The sequence below is a fragment of the Anoplophora glabripennis genome, unplaced genomic scaffold (genome assembly GCF_000390285.2).
Source record: "Anoplophora glabripennis isolate ALB-LARVAE unplaced genomic scaffold, Agla_2.0 scaffold110, whole genome shotgun sequence".
Classification (NCBI taxonomy): Eukaryota; Metazoa; Arthropoda; class Insecta; order Coleoptera; family Cerambycidae; genus Anoplophora; species Anoplophora glabripennis.
In genome coordinates, this window is record NW_019416295.1 from 140,427 (window position 1) to 152,977 (window position 12,551).

A 12,551-nucleotide genomic window follows, 5' to 3' on the forward strand; every position below is an offset into this window, starting at 1 on the left:
ATATTGGATCAGCCATCTTGAATTTTTACAATGTGAATTCATATTCGTAATCAGCGACCCAAAAAAAACCTTTATACAAAATCTGGTCAAAATCCGCTCAGAATTTGAAAATAGCGATTCCTGCTCGGTTTTTTGAGGTCAGAAAAAAAACCACACGTTCTAGCTCAATTCTGACAGTGGATTTGAATTCAGCAGAGTCTTTTACATAAAAATGTACTATTTGATGTGGAAATAAATTTTTTTCCAAATTTTCCCAGTAAATTTTCATCAATTTTCACTATTTTTCACAAGTTTTTTGAGGTTAGGAAAAAATTGTGACGTGATGGGCCAATTCTGACACCAGATTCGTGTTCAGGAGGCCAAATTACTATGAAAATTATATGTCGCATAAAAAGTATACCCAACTTTTTTTTGTCTGTGTGGCTGTGAATTAAAGAAATAACAACTTAGGTTACAGAACATATTGCCAATTATCAATAAATATGTAATATTAGGTTTTGTTCACAAATTTGAATATTTATCTTTGGGGAACACTTTTGATATCTCGCTACGGTATTCTACAGTTTAAAGTTGTTTAAAATCGATGTCTTTTTCAGCTATGAATACAGTTTTCACTGTAGAATGTTTCGACTAGGATTTAATCAAGACGTTCATGCAATAAAGAATGATTTTTGACACTTGCAAGCAAAGGATATTTGGTTCTGGAATTTTCTACACATATCCTTTTTCGAATTTTCTACCTATCTATAGAATTGCCATCAATTGACCGTATTATCATTTAGTCTGAAAACAACGCCAGGACAAAAATCTTACCTGCTGATCCTATTGATTTGAGATCCCTCCCTAGACCCAGACCCGAAGGAACTCTTCAGTCTATAAAACGAACCAAGGAGACTGTTGTCCGACCTGCGCCTTCTGTCCAGCTTGGGTCCAATCTGGGCAGCAGGAAGCAGGGCAGGGAGCGTCGGTGCCGTCTGACACCTGCTGCCTAGCAGCTTCTCGAACTGCTCAGTGTTCCTGCCGCTGTCGACGCAGACGGTCTCGAGTGTATCTTGATTGTTGTTCGTCATTGTTTGTACAGTACCATATTCTTATATTAATGAGTAAAAGAGTAAAAGGTTTTTAATCACAGGTCAATTCGTTCTAGGTGTATCACAGCACTTTAATTTCGGAAGGAACTTAGGGTGAATTTGTACCTGAAAATAAAAGAAATGTATTAAAATAGTTACGGTTCTAATGTTAAAAGAGACATTTTGTTTTGTGAGAAAAGAGCGAAACTTTTAACAGGTTCATTATACAGGGTGATTCAGTCATAATGTCATTAATTTTAACCACGCATTCGGAAGGCCTAATAAAGGTAGAAAATCGAAAAAAATTTTACTAGACCTTTTCAACAATAAGTAAATTACCCTTTAACTTCCGTTAACTCAGCGCTTTTCTTCGCAACAGGGAACGTTCCGGCAGCCTACATAGAGTTCGAACGCTGAAGCGAAACAGCTGTTTTCCCTAGTCCTCTTGAATTTTGCAATTGGTTTCAAAATCAAAGTGCAGTGGATTCCAACTTTATTAACAAAGTGCTATGGATGAATAAGTATTTTTTTAGCCGTAGTTGCATTTTAAATAAGTAGGTACAATGCTACTCTTTGAAAAGCAATTAGTCACACAATAAGGTATACGTACTACAAGCTGAATAGTTAATTGAACATAATACTAAAATCTCATATTCAATTATAAAACATAGTGAAAACGTTAACAATATTAAAAATACTAAATTGTAATAACCCAACATTCGAAAACAATTATTATCGATATGCATTTGTTTTTATTGACAAATAAATAATACTTGTTAATGTTTAAAATATAAAACTAGTATCTTACTCATTCATGTGTCTAGATCTGTTTTTGTCGTTCATTTATTAAAAACGCAGTAAAACAGGTTAGTAACCGCATACGGTAGGTCAGCATTCACTCTCGATAAACCTTTGTAGGTCAGCGATCAGGAGTGGTCCGAAAAGGGCTTTGACAATTTTTTTTCAGCCTAAATATGCATTTTAATTTTTTTTAATCACGTATTCGTATTCCACTCTACCTTCCCTTAAAATTAATGGCGTTATGATTCAATTACCCTGTATATTGATTTTTCTACAAATACTATTTAGTCTGCAGAGAACTGTAAAGATTATTACATAAACTTAAAATAACTAATGAGGCTGTTTGCGATTTATTACTGAAAACAAGTTATTCGAAATAGTGTATATGAAAAATAAGAAAATAATACATTTACGAGTACATAAAATAGTTCATTTGTAACCTAAAACCCTGTAACTAAGTTCTTACTAAAAAAAAATTGATTGTTGAAAGAGGAATCATCTCATAAGAAAGTTATAGAAGATTATTCTATAAACTGATAATCTGTTAAGAGGAACCCAAAACGTTACCAGCAAAATTAAAAAAAAAACAACTGTCGTCAATTTTTTTAAATCGTACTGTAGGGAGTGGAACAGCAATAACTTAATATAATCTGTTTATCATGAAAAAAAGTACTATTTACTCCACAATTTTTTTTAAAAATTATTCAATAGTAGGTGAAGATATATACTTCGAATTTAAAATTTAGACAAAAAACATATTCAGGGCATTTACAGAATACAGCTAATAAAATCCCATTTTATAAGGACCATAAAAAGTTCAGGATGAAAACATTTTTCTGTCCACAGCTGCAACTGCAGTTTTCTCACTGTAGCTATGTGTATGTCTAATTCGAGCAAAAGCTAATCAATGGTATCTAAGAACTACTATGGTGGTGGGTGCCGATAGCTAACTGTCAAAGAAGCAATCTCAACTTCAGAGATGCATTTACAAATTTTAATTAACCATTTTCAACCAAAACTTTTGCCTTCCTTGCGCAGCTTTTAAAAAACGAACCATAAACTCCATAAACCATGGCCGGATCGTGAACATCACGATTGCAGGATCAGGAATGAGCATTAAGTGGTAGAATTGCTAAGAGAATTGATAATGGTGTTTTAAAGATGTCATGGCTAGGTTTTTTATACCTTTTTTTTTATCATCATACTTTCTGGCGACAGAGGAAATGGAACAGTTATCTTGGACTCAAGTGACAGTTGACGACACTTATATTATTTGACTTTAAGGCTCCAGTACGTACCATTTTTAAACCAAAATAGTTGAACCAGGAACTACATCATTTTGAGCAAATGGAACCAAATATTTGACGAGAGAAGATCAAGGAAATAAAGTAATACCAAAATTCTATTTAANTGTACAGCCAGCCAGGATTACAGTCTACGTAAGCAAAAAGGGTAAGTGCCTGGATTTTCATTTTCTGAACATACAACATTTCTAAGTTCCCACGTATGAATTAAAGTATAATGATATTAAACTCCCTTTCGAGAATAAAATAGTTAATTAATTAAAGGTAGATAATTAAAGAAATAACCCCTCAGGTTACATTCCATAAACTGATAATCTGTTAGGAGAAACCCAAAACGTTACCAGCAAAATTAAAAAAAAACAACTGTCGTCAATTTTTTTAAATCGTACTGTAGGGAGCGGAACAGCAATAACTTAATATAATCTGTTTATCATGAAAAAAAGTACTATTTACTCCACAATTTTTTTTAACAATTATTCAGTAGTAGGTGAAGATATATACTTCGAATTTAAAATTTAGACAAAAAACATATTCAGGGCATTTACAGAATACAGCTACTAAAATCCCATTTTATAAGGACCATAAAAAGTTCAGGATGAAAACATTTTTCTGTCCACAGCTGCACCTGCAGTTTTCTCACTGTAGCTATGTGTATGTCTAATTCGAGCAAAAGCTAATCAGTGGTATCTAAGAACTACTATGGTGATGGGTGACGATAGCTAACTGTCAAAGAAGCAATCTAAACTTCAGAGATGCATTTACAAATTTCAATTAACAATTTTCAACCAAAACTTTTGCCTTCCTTGAGCAGCTTTTAAAAAACGAACCATAAACTCCATAAACCATGGCCGGATCGTGAACATCACCACTGCAGGATCAGAAATCAGCATTAACTGATACAATTGCTAAGAGAATTGATAATGGTGTTTTAAAGATGTCATGGCTAGGTTTTTTATATCTTTTTTTTTATCATCATACTTTCTGGCGACAGAGGAAATGGAACAGTTATCTTGGACTCAAGTGACAGTTGACGACACTTTTATTATTTGACTTTAAGGTACGTACGTACGTACCATTTTTAAACCAAAATAGTTGAACCAGGAACTACATCATTTTGAGCAAATGGAACCAAATATTTGAAGAGAGAAGATCAAGGAAATAAAGTAATACCAAAACTAAATATATCCAAATGCTTTCAACAGAAACTTAGGAATTATCGCAAATTTAAAACAAGGAAGCAAGTAAAAATCAAGAACAGAAACGTCATAGACCAGTGACTTCCAACGATAGATTGGAACGTCATAGGTGAGTACACTCAGAAAAATATAAATACCAACTTGAACGCCAGTTGCCACATAAGCTTTTACTCATGTATTTTATGAAAAAAGAAAAAAAGAAAAAATTTTAGTTAAATTTATAAAAAAGACGTTAAACATTTTTTCTGACAGTTGAAACATTTGAAACTTCTAATTTCGACACCGCTGACTTGATTTTGTTCAAAATTTTACGTAAGTTACCTAACTACTATGAGAACACTGTACCAAGTATGAAGTCTCTGTTCTGTATCTTCAATTGTTATTGAATATCTTTGAACGATTGTAGAGTGCTTAGAAATTATCATAAAAAACTATTGTTATTGTCAATGCAGACCAGATGTATTATTCCTACATTTTTTAGACCCAAGGATATTGACAATAGGCGAGATACTTTAACCATAGTTTTCTTTGCTGAAAACAACTTGCCTGGCCTGAAGTTGTCAAACAATTCAGTAACTTGGCAAGTGATAAAAACACTTAAATATGTTTTCAGTGTAATAAAGACATAATTAGACAATTTTGCACATGTGATTAAATATGTAAATGTACAAGTCTCTGAACAATTGAGCTATCAACAAAAACAGTCAAAATTTGATGTTGAGATTTATTTCCAATTAATATCAAGCTATTCGAAGCAGTTTAATGCCCGAATTAAATTTCTTTAAACTCATAATTTTTATAACGAGCCACAGACTGTGGCACAATAGTGCCAATTCCTTTCCCACGATTAACATTTTAGGTCAAAACTCATCGTTATGCGCTGAGTCAGATAAAACAAGCATTATTATAATATCATTAAAGTTTTACAATAGCGGACTTGTTTCTATGGTAATTCTATTTTCAAAAACCGGATACACAGAATCAAAATTATATCAACGGCAAATGATTCTAATCGGAGATGCAATTATCTAAGTAGCAGTGAAAAATCACGTTACCATCGAAAGGTTACACGTGGAATACATGAATAAAAATACGACAGTTCGCAGGTAATAAAATGAAAAGTTTATATTTAACTGGTGATTGCACTGCTTTGTTTAAATAAATATACACGCATTTAGTATCATTTTAAACTGTTATAAGAAAGTGTGAACTCTCTCTCTTTCTCTGGTAGATCCAGACCATTGAGTTAAATTTGGAAAATTTTGAAAATAATTAAAACAACTGCTATTTTTGCGCTGGACTTGATGAAGCTATATCAAAATCATATATCATTTTCGATATCCATTATTATACAAGTATACCTTCTTTAATTTTTGTGTGAATATACAGAAAGGAAGCTAGAAGAGTCTCCTATAAACAAAATTCCTTGTAGGTCCTTATAAATTGTTGGTCTATACCTAATATTCCAACCATAGATTTATTAGTAATAAATCTATGATTCCAACTATACTAGTAAATGGTATTTTGTCGGGAAGTTGAATACAAAGAACTATTTTCTAAGTTAATATTGCAGTATTTAATGAAAATTTTTTATAAATTTGATAGTATTTAATAAAAAAGAAAGTAGCTGGTGTATATTTTGCAATTATAAGGAAGTATGGTTTCTGAATATACTTTATTTTTAGAATCTCTTTAAGGAATAATATTTAAGAACCATTTGTTTTTTACTTTATGTTGATGGCCTGTATACCTGTAAATCGAATCATCAGTATATATTAGTTATTACAGTTTTATGTTATGTTATATTGACATTACACATTTTTCATTGTTGGATGTATAAATGGGTATTTCATTTTTTTTGTATTTAGTGAGTTATTTGGACTTAAAAAAAATCACTTAGTGTTAGTCATAAAACTTATATTATAGTAAAACTAGGAAGTTTTAAAATCTAATTTGAGATTTATACCCATTATTATATTCATTAATGCAATTTAACTTAAAATTCGTCAAAGAAAAATAGTTTTTTTATGTTTATTTTATTTAATAATTCAAAAAGCCAGATAATTTTGAATTGACAATATATTTTTTGACAAGAATAAATTTAAAAATATTACCTTGCTTAAGATCTTGTCTGTAATTATTTATTGGTGGCATTTTTCGTTATTGTTACATAAAAGGTGTAGCAAAATATTCATATTATGATAGAACAAAATTCATTTCTTCGGTAGATCAAATTAAAAAAAAATAAAATGGGATTTGTGAATATCAGAACATATTGAAAATAAAAATATTTCTCGAAGACAACAACAAAGTATTATATGTGCAGTAAAAATAGCCTATATTCAAGGTTTATCAAGGGTTATACCTGAAAAATAAAAAAAATAGTAATATTACCAGTTTTATCAAAAACTCGACATAAAAATTAAATTAAAAATTCTAAGGATTGTATTTATCTTATGAACGTAATAAATGTTATGTTGAATATTTACAAATAGGAAGAAAAACACCAAAATTACCATGTTCAATTTTAATTTAATTTGAGTTTTGAGAACGAAAACAGAGTTTTTCAAAATCTTTTAACGGAGTTACCTATATGTTGTGATGATTAGTGTATCGTCAAAAAGTAATAGCTCCTTCCTCAGTGTGAGATATTTATGTTTAGGTAAAACATAAAAAATCAACAAAAAACAAAAAAGAAAAATCAACCCCTTGACTGATTCTTTTAACGCAAGGGATAATTAATTTTAAAAAAATATTTTCTATACATCAGGAATATTATATTTTTGGCTGTATATCAGAAATATTATATTTTTGGTTGGACAAAGCAAAAAAAAACAAATTTCTTGGCTAATCCTTTTAACCCAAGGGGTTATTTATTTTAAAAAGAATCTCTTCGAGGGTAATAAAAATATTAAAATAACTAAATAAAAACAGTAAACTTACAATATAACGTAATAATCGATCATCGATAATCAAAAAAGAAACTTAATACACCAAATGAATATGAAGGAAATCTATTGCTTAATTAATTTTAATTTTGAATGAATTTCTGTTTTGTAAATATCCTTTCATTCAAACCAAACGTTCGATAAATTTAAATATTCACACATTTTTGTTGGCAAATATTATTCGACACAATTATTGATAATAATCGATAAGAAAATATGACGTTATTATTATACACAGCACTGTTTTCTAACAGCTATGGAAAAATATCTCCAATCTTTTGAAAACCTTTATTACGAGTATAATTCTTATTTATTTAACGTATTCTAATATTCTTTAGAGTTTTGATGTTAGTCACGATGATCGACAAAATATTTTCGATAAATATTATTATAGAAGTTACGTAAGATAAATATGATGCAGCAAGGATGTTAACGGGTTCAATGCCACATGTATAATTAATGAAGCGATGTGTTCATTCGCATTATTATTCTACAAAAAAAACTTGCACACCTTGGCTTTCACCCTCTCATTCATAGTTCCATTGCGGATACTATGATATATTCATGAATTCCAAAGTTCTTGTACCAGAGGCTATAGATGAATACCTACAAAATACCGCTTTTCTAGGAACTCAAAGATTTGTCGCTCTCAGTGAGTCAGAAGTTTTCTGTTTATTTTGAAATCATTTAATATTAAAAATGGGAACGAAGGTTTTCAGTAATTTCCGTTACACTTACGCTGGTGGGGTCAAATAGATTCCAGGACGAGCTGTAGCCGTGTCCTGGAAGACCGGGGAAACTTTCAAAACGGATTATCCGGTACAATCTCAATTTTTAGTTGTTTTTTTTTTAATAAATTTTCTAACAAATACTACATACAATTATAGACTACTAAATTCCGAACGTTAGATATTTAAAGAAAATGATGGGATTCAACATTTTTTGCTTGGATTTTGTTTGCTGCATCAACTTTATTTTAGAAGGTATGTTCCGGGTAACTTTTTCTAAGGTTCCTATCTCCATATGCCTTTTCAAATTTATAATATCACCGCCTTCATTTTCTAGCAGAATTAACTGAGTCTCGATGAAAGCAGTAGCCTGTGAATGCGCCTGAATTTTCTTATATGAGGTAGGGAGCAATTTTGCTAGTTGTCTTTCTCACGTAATGCATTTCAACAACTTAGTTTGGACACTTTCTACTGTTACAAAACACTTCAATAAAGTTGCAAATTCCCTTCTGAATTTGCAAAAAATTATCTGGTGGTATTTGTTGCCGTTTTGGGAATATTGTACATTGTTTTCTTATTATCGATATCAATCACCTCCATATCAACTTGCTTCTGAGAAGACATGCACCTACTTAACACATAATTAGAGTCACACAAAATAGAATTAAAATTTATAGAACCTGTCTTTACTTTGTTTTATTTTTCTTCCACAACATATTAAGCGTAAGATATCAGGAGCATAATTCAGAAAGGTCTCAATTTATTATTTTGTAATAGTCTTATGTTCATTAGAGTTCATTTTTATAAATAGTATTGGTTTGAAAACCTTTCATTTTTTAAGCATGAATTGTAGTATTGAATAAGTCCCATCAGATCGAGATCAGTTTTTCTAATTTCTAAGAAAAATAAGGCAAAACGACTTCCTTACCTGCTTTTCTAGCAACAATTCATAAATTCTCAGTATACTTTCGAGTTTTTGATTTTTACAGCAAAATATATTATAAGGCCTTCGTAGCTGTTTATAAATTGTCTGTTCAAAAAATTGAATCCATATTTACTAACTTGAAAATTCAATTGAGGAAGCTTGTAAAAATTATATCGTTGTTATTATTATTTGACTTATCAAAACAATAATATAACTCGTTCCGATAATAACAGAATAAAGCCAGACTTTTTGCGTACACAAATCTAAAAGAAGTAAAGACAGAGATCGACAAAAGCTTTTATTGATCAATGATACCAATTTTGCGATCTTGGATGGCAGAACGTTAATTTCTGAGGGAAAAATTCTCCAAAGGCTGGCTATTTTCTTGTCGATCGTAAAAACATATACCTTTACTGTGTAATAAGTCAGGAATTAAGTGTGGGTCGAATAAATTAAAAACTGACGAATAATCTCAGTTATTTATTGGATATTGTGGATATTGTGGGTGTAACTCAGTTCTATTAAATTTTACATTCCATTGTTTTTAATTTATGAATTTATGACCACCTCTTTTTAACAGCAACCAACTTTCTCATGAGAATTCGTTAAAGCTTGATTTTCTATCATAAGTAAGTCTGCACTTAGCGTTTAGAAGTTAGGAAATTATTTTCCTCAATTTTTTTTAATGATTGAAATCAGATTATCATGTAATTAGATACTTTAGTTAGCGTAATCGTGATTGAGTAAGTACAGATGTCACAGTATCTAAAGATTGTTATGGAAAAAATTTTTGAGATTTTTTAAATACATTTTTGGTCACATCTTTTCAGAAAAAAACAATGAAATTGATAAGATTTGTTACTTGTAAGTTTTTGGAGATGCTAGCTAGACCTATCCCAGTGATATTTTATGAACTTTTTTGAGGTTAGTTTTTTTTTTACAGTTGTATACTGATAATGTAAACATGAACTTGAACACAAGGTGTTCGGAATTCCTCTTCATTCTTCATACAATTTTGTTTCTTTAAAAGTCAGTCAGTACCGGTTAAAATGGAATAAAAAATTTTTTAAGGGGGAAGATTTTAAAAAGCAAAATTATACTGAGGTAACTTGATCTAAATCGGCTTATTTATATCCTGCATATCAATAAATAGAAGCGACTTCAATCTCTAAAAAAACGGTTTTCCGCGAATTCCACAGGAATGAAAAACGAAACTTTACGTAATAATAAACTACATCTTATGTGAAAACCTAAACTCAAAAAATACATATCACTGAAGAAGATCGTTGCTAACGACTCAAAATGTAACAAGACTACCGCATTTAACACCCTCAAAAACTATCAGTACTAAATTTAAATCCATTGCGTTGTTTTTTTGACAAAGATATGGCTAAAACTTCTCAAAAAGTATTTTTGACGTTCTATATCTCAAAAACAAAAGACTCTCGTAGGTTATTGGCCACTGGAAAATATCGTCTTATTTTTCATCTCCTGTAAGCTCCTGAATTTATGGGACATTTTTCAAAAACATCTGTTTTTCATTTTTATATATTTTTTTCAAAAGATTTACCCAAGTTTGCTAAAGCGACAATCCTCGAATACCGCTGTTGGCACTACCAACAGGTTAGCAGTAGCAGCATAATACGAATCTATCAGCCTAAGTGTCATCATTTAGCCCCCATTTTAATATTATGTCGAACATACAAAACGCATTTATGCTATTTATTGACTTTAGTAGAATTTCATTAAGTATATACTCTTTTATTTATATACTGCAGACTCAACAAACGTTATGTCCCTGTGTTAATAAAGCAACATTCTTTTCGTATCTACTTATTTTAAGATATGCAGTATCTCTCATTTAAGAAAATCCGGATTTTATTCAACTCCTTTGTGCCAATCTATATAAAATCATATGTGTACTAGAGGTGACAAAATATAAATTAACAGCTAAAAAAATTATACAACAAATTAAAGTATAATGGTTTTGCATTATTTCCACGTCCAGTAACTAGAAAATATGGAAGGTATTTAGAAAGTGCAATTTGTAGCACAATATGCAATTCTTTACTGTTTTAAATAAATAATTTACCAATGTACGAACACAAAACTTTTACATACAACTGAAAGATAAATCTCCATTGTTAACTGTCGGTACTATCTTAAATTTGCCGAGTTAAATAACCTCATAAACTTTTATGGCTCATCAAGTAATCCTAGCTTATGACTTGACCACTGTTGTGTAAACCTAGTAGACAAAATTGTGATTTATGTATACAAGACAAGATATAATTATTCATTCATTCATGAAGTTATCCGGTATTTGAATTCATTGATCTATCCGAGATTTTTATTATTGTGATAACAGTGAAAGGCAGAGAAAGAGAAAACCATAGAGTGTTATTATAGCCATTGTTTTTTTTTTCTTGGCTATTTTGCGTTTGAAACAGAAAATAAAAATTTAATGAAATAAATCGTTGCCCCAAACAAGGGTTATTTTTATGAAAACAGTTTTGCCTAACCAAAAATACACATTACTATACAGGGTGTCCAGGTACTTGATACAAAAAAGTCGAGTACAAATAGATCAGGTTAAAATAATATCAGTTCTTCATATAATTTTTTTTCATACGGGCCTTCGTTAATAAGTTACGGGCCCTCAAAGGTGAAAATTAAAAAACTATTTTTATTTACAGTCTCTACTATTAACGATAACACATGCGTACAGCTTGTTTTTGATGTTTAAGCGAACCCTAATTATGTCCAGAACGCCAGGGACGGACTATGAATAGTTAACTACCCAGAATTTTTACATAGATGACGATCGCAATCTGCCTACATCAAAAATAAGTTCCCTGAAGGATTTGCCAACAATAATACTCTCTTGGTTCAACTCGGTAAAAGGAACAGTTTAGGAAATATTTGTGATTCTATGTCACAGTGCACATCGAGCGGCGCCTCCGCCATTTTTGTTTTTAATTTTTAATTGGACATAATTACTATGTTACAACTAATGCTTACTGCTAATGTAATTTTCACAAACAAAATTTGACATTTTTTGTATTAAGTACCGGGACACCCTGTATATCACACACTTCAATAAATTGATGTTTATAAAAATCTGTCTTCGTTATTAGAATTTGGACTGACACTTCGTTTTGAATTGAGGATCCGAGTTCCTACAGTAATTTAAAACACATCTTTCAAAGTTTAGTAAAATAATCGCGATTTCTTTGATTTTTTTTAGGTATTTTCCTTCTTCAAATTTTAGGCCGAACCCCATTGACATATGACCTAATTTCAAATATGGTCGCAAATTTTCGATTCCTCAAATTCCCGCTTCTTAATAACATAGTCTTTGTGTTGGTATATTCTAATAGTTACAGGTCGATAGGTCTTCCCAATGTAATGTTTATTGCCTTCACGAAACATGCTATAGCTACTATTTTTTAATTTTGACCATCATTATTTGTGCCTGTCTTTGACAAAAATGTTCGTACTAGTTGTCAGAAAAAATTGTTGAATGTTTATTATACCTATTCTCCTTAATTTCTCCGACACTACAAGAATATATTGAAT

At 30.7% G+C, this 12,551-nt stretch overlaps 1 protein-coding gene across 4 annotated transcripts in view; it reads right to left on the bottom strand.

The window, feature by feature from the left end:
* LOC108903706 (G protein-activated inward rectifier potassium channel 3) overlaps window positions 1-12,551 on the bottom strand; it is a 159,644-nt gene that overhangs the window by 85,714 nt on the left and 61,379 nt on the right. For all 4 annotated transcript variants that reach the window (XM_018705976.1, XM_018705978.1, XM_018705975.1 and 1 more), the window contains exon 2: window positions 814-1,196. In XM_018705976.1, the coding sequence (XP_018561492.1) occupies window positions 814-1,070 (257 nt within the window). In that variant the 5' untranslated portion in view covers window positions 1,071-1,196. The remainder of the gene's footprint in view (window positions 1-813; window positions 1,197-12,551) is intronic.